The sequence below is a fragment of the Vipera ursinii genome (genome assembly GCF_947247035.1).
Source record: "Vipera ursinii genome assembly, chromosome: 3".
In the NCBI taxonomy this organism is placed as follows: domain Eukaryota; kingdom Metazoa; phylum Chordata; class Lepidosauria; order Squamata; family Viperidae; genus Vipera; species Vipera ursinii.
In genome coordinates, this window is record NC_139516.1 from 56,436,189 (window position 1) to 56,459,213 (window position 23,025).

Consider the following 23,025-nt stretch of genomic DNA (forward strand, 5'->3'; position numbering starts at 1 on the left):
TGTGTAGAAGCCCCATTCCCTTTCACAGTGAAAGCAAACTTTGCTCACCATTTCATGTTTTATATGCATGACATTTATGAAGTTACCACCTCCTTCCCCTAACAGGCATTTGCCTTTTTATCTATCTATATGGAACCTTATTAAACATTCCCTCTCAGAGGCTCCACTAACAGGTATTGTGCAGAGGTGTTGTGGAGGCACCGGACAGTCACGGGACTCTTTCAAGGGAAGAATTCATTGTGAACCAATTAACAAGCTCACTAAAAAGCTAGAAAAGCTTATCCTGCCAAATCAGCTTTGTTGATGGAGTGTATTTCACATAGCTGAGAGTTTTATGCTGGCAAAGCAGCATTCCTGGACTTTTCCATGACTAGGGATGATGAAAACAAAGTAGGGAGACAAGGGATGCAGTAAGCATTCTACCCAATAAGATGATCCCCAAATGTATCCATCTGTCTTCACCTTGCATCTTTACAGAGGCAAGGAACACGAATTACCACGTTTTTCAGGGGTGACGTGATTATTGAGTGACAGGCCATTCACAAATTGTAACGTTACATCCTGCAAAAAAAATGGGGACATATAGTCCACATATTTAATTTTATAGGTATGGTAGAATTCATAGTCCCTTGACTCTAGTTATTGTAAATTTCCCTAAAAATTCTAATTATAGGGCAGGAGTCCACAACCTGTACGCCATGGCCCACCACCGGTCCATGGCCTATTTGCAACGGGTGGTGTAAGTGGCTGGCTGGTGCACACAAGTGCCGTGGGCACTTAGGGCCCCAGTCATGCAGGTGTCACAGGCACTCGTGGCCTCACTCACGTGAGCGTCACAGAAGCTCATGGCCCACTTGTGTGAGTGGTGCTAGCACTTGGGACCTCACTTGCAGGAGTGTCACGGGTGCTCTTGGCCCCACTCACACGAGCAATGGTTGTTCATGCATGTGCACATGCACGCTTGCCCCTCCCACAAAACCATCCCCTCTTTCTCCCCCTCTGGGCTGCCAACCTGGAAAGGTTGTAGAACTCTGTTATAGGGGAAGCAATCTTTGATGACCAACATCTTCCCAGCTTTTTTAAAAGAAGCAGGAAACATTATCACCATGTCTACTCCTCTTTGCTATAATTTATGGAATGAATTGCAGGCTCTTGTTTTTGCAATGGTTGCTGCCAGACTAATCTATAGGATGTATTGTACAGTACAGATAAAATCTGAAGCTCTTCCTAAATATGAAATCATCTCTAGAAGTTAGGTAGGATATGCCTTTGGTACATTGTGAAGCAATTAAATAAAACTTATTCAGTACACAATTTTAGTGGAATGTTTTAGGTATATAGCACAAGTTACTCAATAATTCCTCTAACTGCAATAAAACAATTTTATATTGGAAAATTAAATTAGGTCAAGAAGCTATTCAGTTGGGTACATTGAATGAACATAGCTAATATCTCCTGGACAGAAACAGTTTCAAACTTTCAGCTCATAATATAGCACAGAAGTCCATTTTTAAAACAATCTAAAAAGTCCACTGACTTAAACAAACTCATGGATTCGTTTAAATTAGTTCCTTGGCTGGCCCATTGTGCTTTGGATATGTTAAGAATATGAGATGGCCAAAAGTACTATGGAGGATTTTCAAGGCAGAATCTCTTTTAAAAAATGCCATTCAGGATAGCTTTCATTTAGAAAATAAGATACCAGTTATCACTCCGTCTATTTCTTAATTGTTCATGTCTAATCTCTCTTCCTTTCCTTTTCCCACCTCCCCACAACTTCTCATCCTCATCCAAAAACCTCAGTGCCAGAGGAGAGGAAGATCTTTACCATTTAAAGCTCTGTGATGCCTTCCTCAGGAATCAGAGGTTCAGAGCTTACTAGTTTATTGTGAGAAATATGACAAACCCTTCCAACAGTGCTTTTGTGAAAATTATGTCGTTTATTTTCTTTTCTTAAATCAAATGCCCACGTGTACATTTAACAGATAAATCCTGAATAAGAAAAAGACCATCACATATCAGTAATATCTTCTATTGTGCGGGAAGAGTGGTAAACTCTGTTCATTTTTTTTTCAAAAGGCCATGACAGTTACTAAAAATAATTTCATGAAATATGCATTAGGATCTCAAGAGAGTTCGCTACTAAAGTATCTGAATCATTTGGAGACAGTATCCAAGCCAAAAATAATACTGTTTTTTTTTAAAACTACACCATGTCTTCTTTTGTTTTGAACAAAAGTATTCTCATACAACAATAAATATTTCTTTTATTACTGGTAAACATGGGACAGATTTTTCCTTGATCCAGTGCCAACTAAGCAGTATGTATCTTCCGACAAATCACTTGATTCTAAAGGGAGGCCTGTGTTAAAAGAGACAGCCTATCCACAACTCCCAGCTCTGTCAAAGCAACTTTCACCAGTGCTCAGAATGTTTCTCTGTTAAATAGGGCCTCCCACTCTCACATTGTTTACTGTTTCTATATCCAATATTTCAGGAAAACTTTGCCACTTTCTTTCGCCTCACAATTCCCACATTCATTGCAATGGTGCTACAAGGATTAAAATAAGTGTAATAAAATCATTTCATTATGTATGTATGTATGTATGTATGTATGTATGACTGATGAGAACAAATAAGTTTGAAATGATCATATCTGTCTCCCTTTATTCTTTGTTAGCAAGCCAAAAAAAAATTACACAAATATGAGCTGCCACTGCTGTGGCTACTGCCTGTAGATGGCCTTAGGCTAGGCTGAAACAGGAAATAAGATTTGTCCCGTGTCTGGGACCAAGCAAGTGCATTCTAAATACTTAACAAAGATTTAACACATATCTCCCTTGCTTCTCAGCTAACAAAGAGAGAGAGAGAGAGCCTGTGGCCTAGGGGTTAAAACAACTGCTTAAGACGCAGTCGGCCCAGGTTCGAATCTCAGAAGGGTATGGCTGACTGATGAGAACAAATAAGTTTGAAATGATCATATCTGTCTCCCTTTATTCTTTGTTAGCAAGCCAAAAAAATTACACAAATATGAGCTGCCACTGCTGTGGCTACTGCCTGTAGATGGCCTTGGGCTAGGCTGAAACAGGAAATAAGATTTGTCCCATGTCTGGGACCAAGCAAGTGCATTCTAAACGGGTGTTTGTATGTGGATCTTTGGTTATTCGGGTTTTTTCCCCACGTAGAATTGAAGGTGTAAAAGCAACGTTTCGACGAAATCCCATCCGTCATCATCAGGCTGTTGGCTTCAGCTTCCTTCTTCTGGGAGAAGCATGTGGTAGTGACTGTTTGTTCCTCTTTTTTTAAACTGCCAGAGGGGGTGTGTTCTGTGGGTGGAGGTGTGCTCTGATTGGGTGGGGGATTAGGTGTGTTCTGATTGGGAGGGAGTGTGTTTTGAATGGGGTGTGTGTTCTGATATATATATATATATATTTGCCCTCCATCTAGCTGAAGAGAGAAAAAACTAGTTAATTTTGTCATTCGTTTCCCTATCAGAAGTTGCATGTGCTACTTCTGTAAGTAATAAAACTACATGTTCTACACATCTCTCCCCAAATGAAATTGAAAGCATTCTCCCTCAATCCCTACATCAGTTTGCTATAGTAGAGAAACTTCTCTGTCAAAGGCCATGCTCTATGAGAGGCATTTCTCACAAATCCATTGGTGGAGAGAAAGCACCTACAAACACTACCTCTTTTCTCCCTCTGGCCAAGAATCTAAAATTATTTTCTTACAGAGCTTCTGAAAATACAATGAGGATTATATGCCATATTATGATTATAGCCTGTTATCCTTTTCAAATTGAAGCTAGCTCTTAGGACCTTTATAGTAAATAAAAATAGGAAAAGATAATGGCAGAGGAAAAAGTCAAGTAACTAAATACAGAGGTGTTAAAACCAAAAGCACCAGATCCTTTCAAACTAAGCTTTTCTTTTGACTTTCATAGGTTTTTTTTTAGTAAAGTACATTAGCAGCTGCATTTTTAATTACTTCTGATAACTTAATCTTCTTCTAGACAAAATACTAAGCTTTTATTACTGTAGTTTCAGATCTCTTGTATAATATAATCAGTGTAAGAACTGAAGGTAAATTCTACAGAAAGTAGAATTTCAAATAAACTCTACAGAAGCAACCAAGGACAATAATTTTATCACAGTGCAAGGTTTTGTAACAACTGTTCGGAGTTCATAAACAACTCCTGTTTATATCTCTTATTCATTTGTATAGGATAACCTCTACTTTAGTGACACTTTCTACATGTTCAGAAGTGTATTGCAATAGTTTTAGATAATACTGGATAGAGGAAAGAAGGATACACTTCTTTCTCACTAGTGCTTACTTTTTTTTCAAACAATGCAAATAGGTTCTTCAACATTAATTTGCACCAAAAATCTTTCCATTGAATGAAATTCCACTCTTTAAAGAATAAGGAAAACAGTAAAATGGAAAAGGCTGAAACATTATGCCAGTCAGTTATTACAGCATTAGAGGTGAGGAATTTAGTTCAGTTTGGGAGAGAGAGAGAGACTGAAAATATACATTCCATGATGTGAGATGGGCCTTCCATGATGAATTTAATGTCTTCTTTTACAAACTTTCAAACATTTTAAAGTCAAAATCCTGTGTACGTTTATTCAAAAATGCAGTCCTACATACAGAGATTAGATAAACTTTTACCAATAGGTCTATTACAGTAAAAACTAATGAAGATCATAGCAGGACACAAGAGTCCTGTTAAAAATACCTAAATATCTGTGAAATATACCGTATTTTCCGGCGTATAAGACGACCCCCGACTTTTGAGAAGATTTTCAAGATTTTTTGTCTTATACGCCGGAAAATACTTACATGCCAGTTGCCAAGTGTCCGACACAAGCCCGATTCAGCCCCGTCTGGTGCAGATGGTGCAAAGCCTCACTTTTGAAGCCCAAAGGGGCTTTTCCTTCCACCCACCCTTTGGAATAAACGCAAGAGCTACGTTCACACAATGCGCTCTTCCAGGCCAGACTCTGCAAACGGCACGCCAGAAGCTGCAACCACCGCGGGAACTCCGAGTCCCCGCCTTTCGGCAGCCTGCACAGCCGAGCGCAATCCGGCTTTGAGAGTACATTTGCAGACGGAGCAGCCGCCGCGTCTGGAGCCAAGCCCTGCCCAGGAGGCGGTCAGCCAGGCGGGCCCAGAAGATGCGCTGGAGAGCCAGGCTTGGGGCGGCCATGCCGAGGCTGGCTGGCGAGGGCCGCTGCTTGGTCTGCGGGCGAGGGGCGCCAGGCCGCCAAGTACCGCTGTCCAGACTGCCGGGAGAGATAGCGGGTAGCAGGGCGCGCTCTGCTTATGCTCAGATGCTGCTTGGGTGAGGGTGAGGGGCTTCCTGCCGCTCCCGGGGTCTGGTGTTTGCAAGGGGGAGGGGAAGGGGCTTAGAGGCTCTTGGGGGTGGGAAGGGAGAGTCATGTTGGAGGGGGGACTGGACTAAGGAGGCTTGAAGTTGCTTTGCAAGAATGGGGGCGCTCGATTGATTTATGTACTATTTTCCAGCGTATAAGATGACTGGGCCTATAAGACGACCCCCCCAACTTTTGAGAAGATTTTCATGGGTTAAAAAGTCGTCTTATACACCGAAAAATACGGTAGCATATTTAGACAAGGCACCAGTATTACTAGAGGACATAGATTGGCAAGAAAAATGATAATGATCAAAGGAATCTTGAAGAAAATGGTTTTAGAATTTCTCCTAAATTAAAGAAAATAAACATATACTGGCATAGAAAGAAGGGTGTCATGATCACAAGAAAAAAGTTGTTTTGTGATAGGAATGGAGAACAAACAGTGTAAGTCACACAAAGCAAACCATCAGATTACAAAAAATATCAAACCCAAGAGTGTATGCCATGTCTATGGATATTTGGTAAACCAAACTGGTACAGCCATTTGTCAGTTTTGGCCTATCACATTAAATAAGACAGACATTAGCACATTCTACAGAAGAATCCCAATGGCAGTTAAGTTCTACAAGCTGAAGTTTCACTTTACAAATGTAAAATGCAAAATTCCTATTGCAGAAAATATTACACGTAAGACATCTTACAATTAATGAACAGATGCATGGAAAATGTACTAAAATTAACATGCAAGAAAACCATAATCCAAAAAATAAAATAAGAACATAGTTCTTACTTCTATACCTTGCAACTGGAAACCAAAGCAGAAATCAGTATGGAACCTTCTAGTTCCACAATATATACGCAACTCAAAGCAAAAATATACGGAAAAGCAAAAATCACAGAGAAAATCATAAAACAAAGTTCAGAGATCTTTGACCAAGTTAAACAACTCTTAATAACATAAATATTCATAACTCCCACAATATTCAGTTAGTAAGGATAGCTAAGAATTGAAATTAAAATGTCTCCGAGTTACCAGGTTGCCTATCAAACAAGATGTTCCATGTGTATGGGTACCATTATATACATAGCAATCTCGCTAAAATGAAGCATTGAGTGATGAAAGGCTACCTGGAAACTCCAAAAACGTTATCTTAGCATTGTTGATAGATGAAATAATGCAATCCATAATGGTGACTGAAAAATATTTGGTTAACAAAAATCTAACATTTCATTTTCATTCACTAAGTCCTAACTATAATTGACACTCACAAATATGCACAAATATTACAAAAGAATAACCTACAATTGATTAGTAGAGCGACGGCTTCTTAATTGAAGAGCTACTTTACTTTGTCCTTAACTACTTCGGAAACAATGAGTTTGCTAAGAGAAAAGTGTGTCTAAAGATATTTTCACTGTGCAAAAGAGTGGGATAGCTGAGGCAATGGGGAAGAACAGCCAATCAAAAGAGGGCAATGCAGGACACCTCCTCCTAGATTATATTCCAGGAAAAGAAGGTTGGAAGTGGAGGTGGATTTTGGAGGTGGATTAAACTCAAAGAAGCCCAAATCCCAAACCTCAGAATACATACTACGGTCAGGAAGATAGAATAATTTTAGTAACAGGGTAGGCTAGTATTGATAGGCTAGTAAGGTATTTTCTAGAAGTCAACCCATTTTAAATTATTTCATATAAATGAACTTGTCCCTTGTTTCTATGTTAACAAAGTGCTTGTTCCAACCTATATCTTTTTCCATATTCTACCTAGTATTGTTATTTTAGATATTTTGAAAACTAGAAAGAAGATTTAATGATGGCAGCAGAACAAATAGATAACTGGGGCGGGGGGGGGGGAGAGAAGGGTATGCAACTATAAGATGAGATACATATTAAATAAGTGAATAAACATCAAATTAACATTATGTGAAAATCCTCAAATCCAAAATATTTTCTGAACATAAAGATCCTTATCAAAAACTCTCAAAGCATCTTCCTAAAGTTTCAGCTTACAAGCCTAAATTAAGCATTTTATCCTACTTTTATTATAGGCTGCCAGGCTTCTGACAGAACACAAATGTAAGGAGCTTAGAATAGAAGAAGCCATTCATATTTTTGCACAGTATCATACATAAAAATAAAAGATCCATTAAAAGAAGGGCTAAAAAAGAATCCATAAAACAGAAAAAACAGAATCTATAATAGACTGATACAAAATGCATTGCAACTGTATATTACTACTACTTACAAGTAATGATATACAGTCATTTATAGAAATGCTATGTAGCTAGAAAATGTTAATATCCCTCCTTATATTTTAAAAATTGTATTGCATTTAAGAGATATTTCAGTTTAATGCCATATGGTATAATCTGAAAGGGTAAAAATGATTCAACCATGACAGCAATTTTCCATTTTGATAAGAAACTTAAAACATGTTCATGCCAGATTAAATACAGCAGCTACAATCATTCTATAAAATTTGATCTGCCTAATCACTAACTGATATTTACACACACACGCACTCACATGAATGTAGTGTGTGTGTGTGTGAGAGAGAGAGCCCTGGGCCCTACAAGGGAAGGATGAGTTAGAAAAATAGTTGCAGAGCTGTTCTGAGGAATTTTCTATGCATCTGGAGGATAGAATTGCTCTAATCTACTCAGAAATAGACATTATCTAAGCAAGTCCTAACATAGTAACAAAAAATACTTTTTGAAAGGTTATCTGGGATAAGCCTTTGAGTCCTAAGTAAGTAGACACGTTCTCTCTAATATAAACTCTGCAATCAATGGTTTGGATGTTCGTTCTTCCTAGTTGATAAAATATCTCTAGCGAGGTAAATGAATAACTGGTCCAGGGTGATGGTGAATTCATCCTTGGAAAAACAGATGCTTCTGCCTGTCTTGAAGGTGATGGGGTGGGTACAATCCTTCCTCAAGGGTCCTTCATGTACCCCAAAATCCAGAAGAATTATGGATTTATTCAACTTTCTCTTTCTGGGAAAGGCTACCGAGAAGGTGGTGAGACTGCAGTTGCAGAAAAACCTTGAAGAAGCATTACCTGAACCAATGTGATTTGTGTTCAGAAATGAACACAGCACCAAGACTACACTGCTTTCTTTAAATAACTCCTGACGAGAGTGGGAAAATGAACATGTGACCCTCCTTGTGTTCTTTGATTTCTTAATAACTGTTGATTTCATAAATAATAGTAGCATTTTAGACCATTTCCAAGGATTGCAGGGTACTCAAAAGTACTATTTTGTTCCTAGGGTACCTACGTGAGAACTATACTAGTCAACTTCATTAAATACATTGTTTACCATCACCATAAGAAACTTTGCAAAGCGGAGGGAAGGAGAGGTAATCAGCTTACCTCAGTAAGGGCATGCAACTGTCCTTCATGTACACAGACACCCATAAACCTACAAAACAGGAGTAAAATCTTAAATCAGAAACAGTGGATTTTGTAGGGGTTCATTATTTTTGAATCATTATAGTACATATGCAGTTTTAAAAAATTAGAAATATTGGATGACACCAGTTCCAAAAGCATTACACAACTGTTCTGCAATCAAATATACTACTTTGTATGTAAGACGGTAACATTTTCCTTTTAGTTCAAGCATAAATAATGAACTAGTGTATTTGACAACAGGAAATAAGTTCCAATTCTCCTATCCTTAAATCTACGTGGAAGTTTCAGAATGTATGTAATTGTTCACATTTTCATAAAAAGTTTAAAAAGTCTTTTATGAAGAAGTCTTATGACCATTACAACATCCTTGTGGTCATGCGATCAAAATTCAGACGCTTGTCAACTGACTCATGTTTATGATGGTGACAGTGTCCAGGAGTCATGTGATCCCTCCTTTTGTGACTTTCTGACAAGCAAAGTTAATGGGGAGGCCAGATTCACTTAACAACCATGTTACTAATTTACTAAGTGAAGTGATTTACTTAACAACTTTGGCAAGAAAGGTCTTAAAATTGGACAAAACTCACTTAAATGTTTCACTTTAGCAGCAGAAATTTTGGGCTAAATTGTGGTCATAAGTGGAGGACTACCTATATGATACAAACTTTTTAATAAATTAGAACTGAAATAACAAGTGGATATAGGGTAAGTAGACCCATCCCTCATTTTAAGCAGAGTACCAAATTATGTTTTGTTAAACAGCGATAAACAATTTTAAAGACTTGTAGCCAAAAGAATACATAATTTTACATGCAGCAATAATAAAACATCATAACAAAATTAGAAAAAGCATGACCTATTTATTGTAAAATGTTACATTAAATGAAAGTTTTTTATACTATAAGTTAATTATATGGTATTTATAGGCCTTATTGCATAGGAACATATCTTCCTAGTTGCTCACCAACCCTCCCTTCTCTATTTTATTTTAGGAAGAATTGGAGAAGAGAAATTATTTATTTTCTAAAATCAACTTTTCTGGCTAGAAAGCAGCTGAACTTTGGCCTCCATCCACAATACACCTATGAGTCTCACATGTACATAAGGCATTTTTCAAAGTGAAAGGAATCCAGAGCTCAGTTGTTTCCTAACCACTAGCCAAAACTTTAAAAAAAAAAACATAAAAGAGGGATAAGGAGAAGAAACAGTTCCTGCAGTGAGAAACAAGTGGTGGGAATGGAAAGGTCACAATGAGTGAAACAGAATCTTGCATCCCAAGAGCAGAAGGAAGAATAAAGAATGGAATCTGAGACATGACTGTGAACAAGAACCAACAATGAACAGACTTTGTACTTTATGGTTTAGACCAGGGGTCTCCAACCCCCGGTCCATGGCCTTGGTACTACGCTGCAGTCCATAGGGAACCAGGCCACACAAGTGGCAGGCAATCGTGTGAAACCATCCCCTCTCCCCCTCCCAATGTCCCTGCTACTGCCAGTCCATAGAGTAGGAAAAGTTGGGGACCACTGGTTTAGACATTACCTCCACCATTCAGTTCTTGGGCAATATGTTGCTTTTCTTTTAACATCAGACAAGTACCTCCCTCAAATATTTCTTTGGTATTTTGCCATTTTAGTAACTGCTATTCCTTATGCAGCTAGCCACTTTCTAACACAGCCTATACCATTTTCAAAGAATTTTATAAACTGAATTTGAAAATGGAGATCCAGATTAAGTATCATGAAACCTGAAAAATAAAATTCTTGATAGGTTATATCATAAGCAAATGAGTTCTTAGTATTTTATATTGCTGTTGGGAAAATAGCTTTAACTATGTCATCTCGGGGACACGGTGGCTCAGTGGGTAAGGACGCTGAGCTTGTCGATCAGAAGGTCGGCAGTTTGGCGGGTCGAATCCCAAGTGCCGCGTAACAGAGTAAGCGCCTGTTACTCGTCCCAGCTTCTGCCAACCTAGCAGTTCGAAAGCACGTAAAAATGCAAGTAGAAAAATAGGGACCACTACGGTGGGAAGGTAACAGCGTTCCGTGCGCCTTTGGCGTCTAGTCATGCCGGCCACATGACCACGGAGACGTCCTCGGACAAGCGCTGGCTCTTCGGCTTTGAAACGGAGATGAGCACCGGCCCCTAGAGTCAGAAACGACTAGCACACATGTGCGGGGGAACCTTTACCTTTACCTATGTCATCTCAGATGACTGCAAATATACATGTATCATTTAGTTCAGGACAACACTAAATTCTGGAATTTTTCACTGAAGAACTGAAAATATATTTCAATAATAAAAGTAGGAAATAATTCTGATGAACTAACTTACAAAGAAAGTGCTATTTTACATTCTCAAATACCATTTTTAATACTAAAAAGTTAGTATTTATGAAAATCTGTCTTGAATAGAAATTAATTCTCAGCACCGAGTTGCCTATTAGCAGGAGCGAGTTTATTTATTTACCGGGTTTATAAGGCATTCCAATTAGCCTACAGTTGAGCAGCACACAACTCACCAGTACATAATTGGGATTAAAAACAACACAAATTCAATTTAGAAACAAAATATTATAATAATACACATCTAGTAGATACATGCAGAAAAAATTAATTCATCCTCAAGATGGATAGTAATAGAGAACTGGCCTTCCGGTTAGACAAAACAGCCAGGTTTTCAAAGCTCGAGAGGGAACTATTGAATGTTGGGGGAGGGGATAATATTCCATAGGAGGGATACTGACAGAGAAGTCACAGTTCTATGATCCATGAAATGGCAGTCTCCTATCAAGGGCATATGAAATTAGTCCCATGGTAGATCTTATAGAGGGCAGAAATACTGGGAGAAAGCAGTCCTAAATATACCAAGACCATGAACTATAGAATTTTAAAGGTGACAAACAGCACCTTGAATTGCACCTGAAAGCTAAATGGCAGCCAGTGCAGCTCTTGTAGTAGAGATGTCTTGTGGAGGGGCATAAAATGCGCTTAAAACTAGTCTCACTACTGTATTCCGAACCTGTGATAATTTCCAAATATTTTTAAGGGCACCTCCCATATGGCGTGCATTGTAATAGTCCAATCAAGAGGTAATTCAGGCATGAATGACTATGACTATTTCCTCTCACTCCAGGAAAGCCTGCAATTGGTGCACAATATGAAGCTGTGAAAAGCCCTCTTGGCCACAGCTGCACTTGCACTTAAGCAGGAGCTATGAGTACAAGAAGATCCCTCCCATCCCCAAAATCAGCTCTATTTGGGAAAATGCATTCTTTTCCAGATCTAACAATGGAATCTCACTGGAATTATTAGGCCTTCAAACCTCAAACCACTCCTTCCACTCTCCTTTCAGTTCCAGACAACTTCCATATATATGGTGAGCACTTTGACAGGATCATCTAGGAGTCAAGTTAGGTATCATCAACATAACCCAGGGGTAGGCAACCTCGGCTCTTTTATGACTCATGGACTGAGTCAGCTATGCTGACTCAGGAATTCTGGGAGTTGAAGTCCATGAGTCATAAAAGAGCCGAGGTTGCCTACTCCTGACATAACCAATAAAACCTAGGCTTGTACCAACAGATTTTGCTTTAGTTACGTAAATACTGAATAGAAATAGAACAGTGAGCCCTGTGGCATCCCACAATTGAGAGACACAGATCTCAGTCTTTCCCACCACACTAAAAATGAAGCTGTCCCTTCAGAAAGGAGAAAACAATGCCCACCCTGCTCCTAACTCCCACAGATGTCTCAAAAAGATAGCATGATATCAAAAGCCATAGACAGATCAAACAGAAGCATGAAGGTCATTCTGCCTCTATCTCAGTCTCATCAAAGATGACCTATAACTGTGTAATCCATCCACTTTCTCTGCCACCTTCCCACAAAAATTGTCCAGTATATCCAGACTGAATGGTAGTTTCTTGAAGAGGGGGGTTTAAAAGAGGGTAGTAATACCTCCCCTCTCAAAGATGAATTCACTATTGTCCCAACTTAGCTCCTACTATAGTAGGCTTTCACCAATCAGGAAGGGCCAGAGTCCAAACTGCTATTCACTTCCTCAGGATTCACAAGATCAAACACAGCCTCAAATTTATCAAAGTAGAGTCCAGGAAAAAAAAAAGGAAATAAGCAGTCAAATATTTTGAAAATCAGTTTATATCTACGGGTGTGTGTGAAGTAACACTACTACTTCATCTTGCAATTAAACTGGAAACAAGGACTGGATTAGTGTAGCACACGGACTCTTTGATGAAAATTTTATTTTCAAGTGGTTGTGCTTACTGTATTGTGCTATTAGAAAGTGGTTAATATAATTATATATTATATTGCATATTCCTTTGACATTTCAAACGAAATGTCATTAATTATGGAACATAAAGCTAAAACCCCTTTTTTGTTTTTCAAAACTTACTTTCACAACCTCTTTGTAAAAATAGAAAATGCTGACAGAATGTCAGAGTTATGAAATTTTTATTTTCCTATGTCAGCTTTTCAGAAACAAATGTATTAAGATGCACTGGAAATCCAATTTTATTATAGAAATTAAGTCCCCAGAATTTCTTAGTTTAATCTAAACAGAGCATATATGTATGTACTAGTTATTAGATACAACTTCCAACAGTTTCATATAGTTGGGAAAACAATTTTGTAGCCAGAAATAATATTTGGAGCTATTGATCCATAATTTCAAATGATACATGAAACTTTATTGAAAGTTTAAATTCTAAATTCTCAGTGTAGTTAACAGAATCTACCAAATGAAATATCTCACTATTAAAAAATGGTTTCCAAACATAATTCAGTGATAGTTTTAACCTATAAAATTATAAATCATCTAAGATGGCAGTAATTAAAGGATCACCTATTTGATATGAGTACTTATTTCCTGTTTACTGAGATCTTAATCAAAGTACTACCTCAGTGTTTTAATTTAATTGTAACTTTTTAATCCTTTTGTTGCTAGTCATCTTTGGGGAAAGAAAAAACTGGCTATCAAAGTGGAAAAGCAAGTTACACATTTGTTTACATGAAGAATTGGAAGAACTGTAGAAATTAAGTTATCAGCATTTCCAAATAATTTTTTCCTAGCTTGCATAGTGACTGCAAATCAGAGGTGACATAAGATTTCCTTAACCTCCAATTCTTGATCATCACTGGAAAGCTCTGAATTTGCTGGGGGAAGACCTCATAGATTTTTTTAAAAAATAATATTGCATACCTAGGATTCACTCTGTAGTGCTGATCTGGCACATAATGAAGAGGCGGCTTTTGAAGCCTCTTGATGTGCTAATTAATTTTAAAATTGAATCTTCCCTTATAATCACCTCCATAGAAGTCTGTGAAGCAAAGCATTTTGCATGTCACCAGAAATATATTCAAATACATATGATGAACACATGGACTAGGCACGTATTAGAAAGGAACACCAGAAACCCATTTGCTTTCTGTTGGAAAAGGCTGTTAATTCATAGAGAATTAAAAGGTTTAAGGGCAATAAATACAGTAATGAGCCTCTGAAGCAGAAAAAAAATAGCATCGAGGGTGACATCCTCTGGATTCGGCTATCTTTAGAGCTTTTTGAAAGTTCCAAACTCACAAGCAGGTAAATAATACCATGCTGAAACAATTTGCAAATGGTAACAATAGTGTAAAACGGGACGGGGGGGGGAGAGGGTTTTTTTTAAAAAAGTGCGTTGGAATAATTAGCAAATAGAACAGGGGTGTCAAACTCAATTTCATTGAGGGCCACATCAGCATTGTGGGGGGCCGGGTGGGTATGGCCTCGGTGGGCGTGGCCTACTGGGTGGGCGTGGCTAGAGTGTATATGGCCTACTGGGTGGGCATGACCAGCTATACATCGTTCGGATCAAGGGTGCCTATGGGTGCCTGGGCAGGAGTGGGACAGATCTGAGGGTCTCTGGCAGAAGTAGGGTCTCTGGGCCAGGGCCAAGCCAGTGGGGGCCGTTCCCTCACTGTTTCCAGGATGGCTTCGCGGGCCACATGAAACCACTTCACAGGCCGGATCCGGGCCCCGGGCCTTGTGTTTGACATGTCTGAAATAGAAGGACTAGCAGTATATCAGATCTCTATGTCCATATAAAGCTCTTTTGCAAGATCCCTCCGTCTGAAGGACAATTTACATGATATGTCTGAATTTTACTTTCACAATTTTATTTTTAGCACCTTAATTTTAAAAATCTTATCATGATGGATTCAGAAGTAAATTATCTGATCCAGATTCTTTTCCAATCTACAATGTTCTTCTGCAAAACTTGCTGGAAGAGTTATATTTCTATTCCTTCCTAAATACTAACATACAATAATATTCTCCCAAAATATGGATTGTTCTTTTGCAATAAACAAAAACAGATGACATATAAAAAAGGAACGTTTGGAATGACTCATTTCTGCTTTGTTTAATTTGCTCAGGATGGGTTTAATTAGCAAGAGAATTGTTAGATTTGTGTAACTATAAAGCAACTCTGGTCCAGTCACAATTCTCAGCCCAACTCATTTCAAAGGATTATTGTTGTGGGGAAAAATAGGAGGAGGAAGAGGCATCACTTATGTTCACTGCCTTGAGTTATTTATAAAATAAAGATGGAATTAAAAGTAAAATAAAAAATAACTACACATAAATTTTTTCTAGCATCTCTTATTTTGGGGAACTTGGATATTTGAAGAAGTTTTCATAATAGCCACATTTTTTACAAAGACAAAGCAAAGAAAAAATGAAGAACTACAAAATTAAACTGTAATTTCTATTATAAATAGAAAAAGAGCACATGTCAGATCCTCAGAAAACCATTTTTATCCTGAAAAATATCATAGTTTCAAGTCATCTTTCCTATGAACCTGAATGCAATATCATGCCTTTCCTCCATCTTCTTTTCTGCAGATGGTTCATCCATGACAATAATCAGACAATATATATCAACAACTAGATTTTATCAATATCAATATTGATAAGGTTGACATATCAAATTATATACAGAGTCTGATCACTGATCCATTTAGCTCAATACTATCTATTCTGACAGCAACTTCTCAAGGCCTTTGATAGAGAACTCTCCCAGCACTGATAATCAATACTGGTTTTAACTTGAGAAATGCCAGGAATTGAAGCTGAAATATTTTAAATGCAAAGCAAATTATATTTTTCTTCGCACAGTTATAAAGCAAATAAATATCAGATACTTTAAACCAGGATACAAAAAATAGACTAAAGTCATTTCTGTAGAACACATGTAGTAAAAGCTCATTTCTAACAGAAAACTACTATGAAGCCATGTTCAACTATGGAGGCATAACACAAGAAGTAATAACTCAATCATTGGTTTAGAAAGCTTAGAAAAATAAACAAACATCAGTAGATAGTGACTCATAAATTTTACCAGTGTTAATTGTGAATATTCTATAATATATAGGTAACCTTTGGCAAAGTTGCTATTATATACACAATAATACAAAATCAGAGCTGCCAGTTCTTTAGCTGGTGTTGCCTTCATACGTATCAAGTTCTTCCCAAGAATGTTGTTGTTAGCTGCAAAGTCGTGTCTGACCCATCGCGACCCCATGGACAATGTTCCTCCAGGCCTTCCTGTCCTCTACCATCTTCTGGAGTCCATTTAAGCTCACACCTACTGCTTCAGTGACTCCATCCAGCCACCTCATTCTCTGTCGTCCCCTTCTTCTCTTGTCCTTAATCTTTCCCAGCATTAGGCTCTTCTCCAGTGAGTTCTTCCTTCTCATTAGGTGGCCAAAGTATTTGAGTTTCAACTTCAGGATCTGGCCTTCTAAAGAGCAGTCAGGGTTGATCTCCTCTAGGACTGACTGGTTTGATCGCCTTGCAGTCCAAGGGATTTGCAGGAGTCTTCTCCAGCACCATAGCTCAAAGGCCTCAATTCTTTGGCGCTCAGCCTTTCTTATGGTCCAACTTTCACTGCCATACATTGCAACTGGGAAGACCACAGCCTTGACTATAGGCACTTTTGTTGACAGGGTGATGTCTCTGCTTTTTAGTGTGCTGTCTAGATTTGTCATGGCTTTCCTCTCGAGGAGCAAGCGTCTTTTAATTTCTTGGCTACAGTCTCCATCTGCAGTGATGGAGGATGTTCTAATGTACGGGTGTAGTATACCATGATGATGATTAGTCTTATTTATTAAAACTGTACACCATCCAATTTTCAATAACTCACAAAAATCAAAGAAAAAAGCTACAATAAAAAATTAATGTAACTTAATTTTAAAAAATTAAAATCTTTAAATAAGTGTATGTCATATCAAGGTGCTTTAATAATTTAAGTCTGACAATACAGGGTTAAGAGAATGACTAACAATAGATACAAAATTAAATATGCTTGCTTTGGAAGCATAAGTATTTATTCTGATTTATATAACTTCATTTTCCCCCCAAACTAAGCTGACTCATTTAGAGAAAAAGAACACACAAATCATGCGTGACTTAGTTTATTATGCTTGTTTTTATATTTTTAATCTTGAGAATTCATGTTCACATTTTATAATATTAATGTCAATCATAGAATGATTAGAGTGGGAAAGGACCACAAAGATCATCAATCCTCTGCAATGTGCAAGAAAACCTATTAAACCTTCCTTGGGAGGTGGCTGTCCAGTCTTTTCTCTAAAACTTTGAGAGATGCAACCAGCTGTCAATTAGATCCTTGCCTCTTCTGATCGGTGAAATCCTCCATTATAGTGAGGACAAGGTGGATTCAAGCAGTGATAAATTCGTCACTGCAGGATGGGACATTTCCGGACCTTTTAAGGAGACCCTGGTTCACTCTCTCCTTAAAAAAAACATAACTTGATCCCACCTGCCTGGACAATTCTATCTAGTTTCCCATTTTCTCTTGCTAGGGGGTGGTAGAAAAGGTGGTTCCTTGGCAGCTTCAGGGGGTTCTGGATGAAAGGAATTATCTAGACCCCTTCCAGTCATGATTCAGACCAAGTTATGGGATAGAGACAGTGTTGATCACACTTGCTAATGATCTCTGGTGAGAACAGGATGGGAGTACTGCAATTATCCTTGCTCTCTTTGACCTCTTAGCACAGACATGTCAAACACAAGGCCCGGGGGCCAGATCCGGCCCGCGAAGTGGTTTCATGTGGCCCACAAAGCCATCCTGGAAACAGTGAGGGAACGGCCCCCCACTGCCTTGGCCCTGGCCCAGAGACCCTCCTTCTGCCAGAGACCCTCAGATCTGTCCCACTCCTGCCCAGGCCCCCATAGGCACCCTTGATGCGAACGATGTAGAGTTGGCCATGCCCACCCAGTAGGCCATACGCACTCTAGCCACGCCCACCCAGTAGGCCATGCCCACCCAGGCCATAACCACCCAGCCCCCTGAGGGCAACCGCAATGCTGACGCGGCCCTCAATGAAATTGAGTTTGACACCCCTGTCTTAGCAGCTCTCAATACCACTGGCTATAGTATCCCTTTGGGCCGGCTATGGGGTTTGGGGATGGGCAGAAGTCTTGCGCTGGTTTGGCTCCTTTCTCCAAGGCTGGTCCCAATTGGAACGGAGTGAGAAGTCCATCCCATGGCCACTCCTTTGTGACATACCACAGGGCTCAGTACTCTCTCCACTTCTTTTTTAACCTCTTACATAAACCTGCTGGGTGAGATCATTCGCCACCATGTGTTGAGGTATGATCAGTACGCCGATGATACTCAACATTATATCTCCACCCCTAGTGATCCAAGTGATGCTGTCATTGTACTCTCAAACTACCTGACGTCTGTGGTGGCCTGGATGGGGCAACTGGTTTCGGCTGAATCCTGGCAAAGCTGAATGGGTTTGGAGGCATAGAGCATCAAGACTTTAATTCTGGATAGGGCTGCACTTCCCCAGACAGACCCAGACTGCAGTCACAGCTAGGAGAGCTTTTTCACAACTTTGTATTGTATGCTAGCTGTGGCCCTTCCTTCATTGGGAGTCCCTATATCAGTCACTGAAGCCCTGGTCATCTCACATTTAGAGTACTGCAATGCACTCTACATGGGGCTACCCTTTGAAGAGCATTCGGAAGCTACAACCAGTCAAAATGCAGTTGCATGGGCAGTTCTTGGAGTCTCTACGGTGATCCATGTTACACCACTGCTCCATGATTACTCTATATTATATTTTAAGGCAACACATTATATCAAAATATTTATTTCCATGATTCCAAGTCACATGAAAGAGGAAGAGATCCAATATCAACCACAGTACTTAATTTTTTCTATATTTATTATTTTAAAAGATTTTAAAAATAGGAAAATGTATTTTAGGAAGCATAAAATATGAATGGAATTTACTTTAGGTTTTTTTTATAGATATCAAAAATCATAAATATTTACATCTATTTATGTTGAGTTTATTCTTGCTACTACCCTTTATAGGTGGACAAGCTGCCATCACTTATCTGAGGAGCCATCTCACCCCACTGGAGACAGCGGAAGAAGCCTGCCACAGATGCATCTGCTGAGCAATTCTGGCAGGCAGGATCAGGCAGAAGAGCTTTTTCTGCCGTGGCCCCATTCCTGTGGAATACTCTACCAATGGAGAAGTGCTACCCCCCTTTTGGTCTTCTGGAAGGGTATTAAAACTTGGCTTTGGCAGTTGGTTTGGGGCCTCAAGAGGGGCACTCACCACTGGGAGGAGTTGACGGGATAAGACGACTTTATCCCTGTGCTGTCTTCTTAGTCCTGTTTTTTGGTATGGTTTTAACTTTTTAATTTGCATAGTTTTAATACTTTCATTATTTTTCTATTTGACTTTTTATAATCTGTAAGATGCCCAGAGTCACCTATAGGGGAAATGGGTGGCCTAAAAATTTAATAAATAAATAAAGTTTAATAATTTTATGTTCTCTTAACATTTCATGAATTCCGTTCAGTTATATTCCAGAAATTTCCAGTGCAAGCTAAAAATTAAATTAGTAGTCATGTTTATAGAAATTAATAGCATACATGACACATTTCAAGGGCATATAATTTTAATGGAAGGTTCCTCATATGGTAACATATTTCCGTAATTAGTCTAGACATACATCTGAGAGCTAAAAGTGATTATTTTATTTATTTTGTTTATTTTTATTCCATTTATATCCTGCCCTTCTCCGAAGACTCAGGGCGGCTTACAAGCTTAGCAGTAGCCTTCATTCTATGTATATGCCTGCTTATTAGGGCTTTCACACACACCCAAGCGGCATTATTACAAAGTCAGCTTAATTGCCCCCAACAATCTGGGTCCTCATTTTACCTACCTCGGAAGGATGGAAGGCTGAGTCAACCTTGAGCCTGGTGGGATGCGAACCTGCACTAATTGCAGGCAGCTGGTGTTCCTTAAGGAGGCATTAGCCCACTGCTCCACCAAGGCTCTCAATTAGGAAAGGAATTCATGCAAGCCATATTTACTTCTTTAGACCTTTATGACAAATTTTCAATCTGTTCAGTGTACCAAATATTGGACCTGATACGTACATCAATACTTAGACTGGACATACATATACCGTATCCTACACCAATACTTTTGGTCCTTATATTTCAAACAAATGCTTAACAACAAATGTGAACATAACCCAATCTCCTTTCTGTGTAGGTTAGATCCAGTATCTACATTTTACATTTTGTAGGACTGTGCAAAGGATTCAAAGGAGCTCTTTGAGTGACACAGGTCACTAAAGCAAAGCAGTGCTACAAGGGTAGCTGATTCAACAGCTTTCTCAGATTATAACTGCATACACATGCACTTCACTCCTGTCAATCCCAGGAGAAGTGCTATTTATTTATTTATTTATTTGTTTGTTTTTATAAACCGCCCTTCTCCCGAGGGACTCGGGGCGGTGTACAGAGTAAGGTAGGTATACATATTGAAACAATACTGAAAAACAATAGTCAAAACAAACTGGGACCCCAATTAGAGCTATCAGGCCAGGCCGGACTGCTGGAACAGGTAAGTTTTTAAGTCGCGCCGGAAGGTGTGGAGGTCGGGGGCCATCCGGATTTCAGTTGGCAAGCAGTTCCAGAGGGCTGGCGCACCCACTGAGAATGGCCTCCCCCTGGGGGCCACCAGCCGACATTCCTTGAGCGGTGGCACCCTGAGGAGGCCCTCTCTGTGGGAGCGCACAGGACGGTGGGGTGTTGACATTGGCAGAAGGTGCTCCCGTAGGTAGTCCGGACCCATGCCATGTAGGGCTTTGTATGTCATTGTTAGCACCTTGAATTTCACTCAGAAGGCAACTGGAAGCCAGTGCAGCGCACGGAGGAGAGGTGTGATATGGGAGTATCGGGAGGCCCCCAAAAGTGTCCGTGCCGCTGCACTTTGCACCAGTTGAAGCTTCCGAGTGGATCTCAAGGGCAGCCCCATGTAGAGAGCATTACAGTAGTCTAGGCGAGAGGTCACAAGGGCATGGGTGACTGTACGTAAGGCATCCAGGTCCAGATAGGGTCGTAGTTGGCGCACCAGTCGAACCCGGGAGAAGGCCCCCCCCCATGCATAAAGGCTACATGGTAAGGTCTCCAATAAGTCACAACTTGACTCTCATGCCTTAACACTTTTAAGGTGTGATTTGTTTGTGCCAACATGCTTGGTGAAACTATTCTTTGAGTGCTTTTCACTAACATTTTCATAAATGTATTTGATCCAGGAGGCAAGTGAATAGAAAGGACACCCAGAAATATAGCATAGACAAATAGAAAGGATTAAGAATAATAGAAAGAGACAAGGAACTAAGAATATACATAAGCCCGAGACAACATTGGCTTCTGAGCTTCCAAAGAGCACTGTCTGAATATTTAAAACATGAAGGATCATATGCAGTATGTAGTAAAATTAAAATTAATTTGCACCTATACAGACAAGTGTACTTTAAAATTTATTTGCACCTACACAGACAGATGCACTTGTGAGCACCCAGTCACATACATGCAAACACACACACCTTTTCTTACTTTAATATGTTTGGGTGTGAAAGTCTATTCATGAGCTGAACTTCTTTCAACATATTTGCACGATTGCTGCTTAGTGTATTCATCTTCAGGGCCATGACTTGATCTGATACTTTATGCCGCACCTAAACAAATCCAAAGAAGAAAAAAGATGAATTCATTTTCCCGGTGGAACATAAGAAAAACCCATTGATTCAACATAGCCTATAACATGCAATTTTATTTAAAGCACTCTTGACAAATTAATAAACATTCCCACAACTTTAGAGGTTATGTAATTTCATTCTGTTTTATTAATCTATGTACATTTGCTTATGCAATTAGTGAAATCTGAATCCATGAAAAAATGCATATATTTCTTTTTTATAGCTTCATTGGCAAATTAGCATGTTTAAAGGATTGATGTACACATTAGTTCACACTTTACATTTCACAAGCCATAAAGTCTTTTATGGTACTTCTACAATAGACAGCTACTGTTATACATCATAATGCTAACAAAAATAATGTATTTTAATCATTGGACCTCTTGTTCGAATGCTAATATTCCACAGTGAAGTTTTCTGATTTGTCCAGTGTTCGCAGTTGAACACATTCCCTTCAACTGCAGTTATTAACTGGAAAACCATTGGAAAGGCTTTACTTCTGGGCTGGCTTGCACTTCCTGGGCTGATGGCCTTTGTTTGAAGACCAAGTAGAGGCCACAACCAGGATGGTCTTTGTCCAACTTTGGCTGGTGTGAAAAAATGTGGTCTTTCCTGAAGTAGTGGCACTAAGGACAGTCAATCCCATCCTTTCTGCCGGATTACTGTAATTTATATGGTGCTGTCCTTAAAAAACCACCTTGAAACTTCAGTTGGTACAAAATGCAGCTGCGCAGATGTTTTATAGGACAGAATGCATGATAAGAGAGTGTGTCTGCTGTGGATCCCAATATACTGTGGTATCCAAGAAGAGGAGGTGTGGAATCAAGCATTCCGTTACTGTATTTGCTCTGGAATGAACAACAGCCTTCCCTTTTAATATTACAGAATCTTATCAAGACATGACTATTCTGGAAGGCCCTTAGTCATTTCCCCCATACCCAAGTTTAGAATGATGAAGCACTAGAAATAAATGAGGATGAAGAAGATTATAGTATTACAATTAGTAATAGGTTGTGATATTAATATTGTACTGTTTTATATGACTGTTTTTATCATGCATATAACCGGATTATGAACTACATGGGTTGACTGTAACAGGATGGAATAAGATTTCATAAAT

General features: G+C 39.1%; 1 protein-coding gene across 1 annotated transcript in view; it reads right to left on the reverse strand.

Moving 5' to 3' along the window:
- TESK2 (testis associated actin remodelling kinase 2) overlaps positions 1–23,025 on the reverse strand; it is a 63,194-nt gene that overhangs the window by 27,235 nt on the left and 12,934 nt on the right. The window contains exons 3-4 of the mRNA XM_083359581.1: positions 21,763–21,884; positions 8,757–8,805 (exon numbers count right to left, since the gene is read on the reverse strand). Of these exons, the coding sequence (XP_083215707.1) occupies positions 8,757–8,805; positions 21,763–21,884 (171 nt within the window). The remainder of the gene's footprint in view (positions 1–8,756; positions 8,806–21,762; positions 21,885–23,025) is intronic.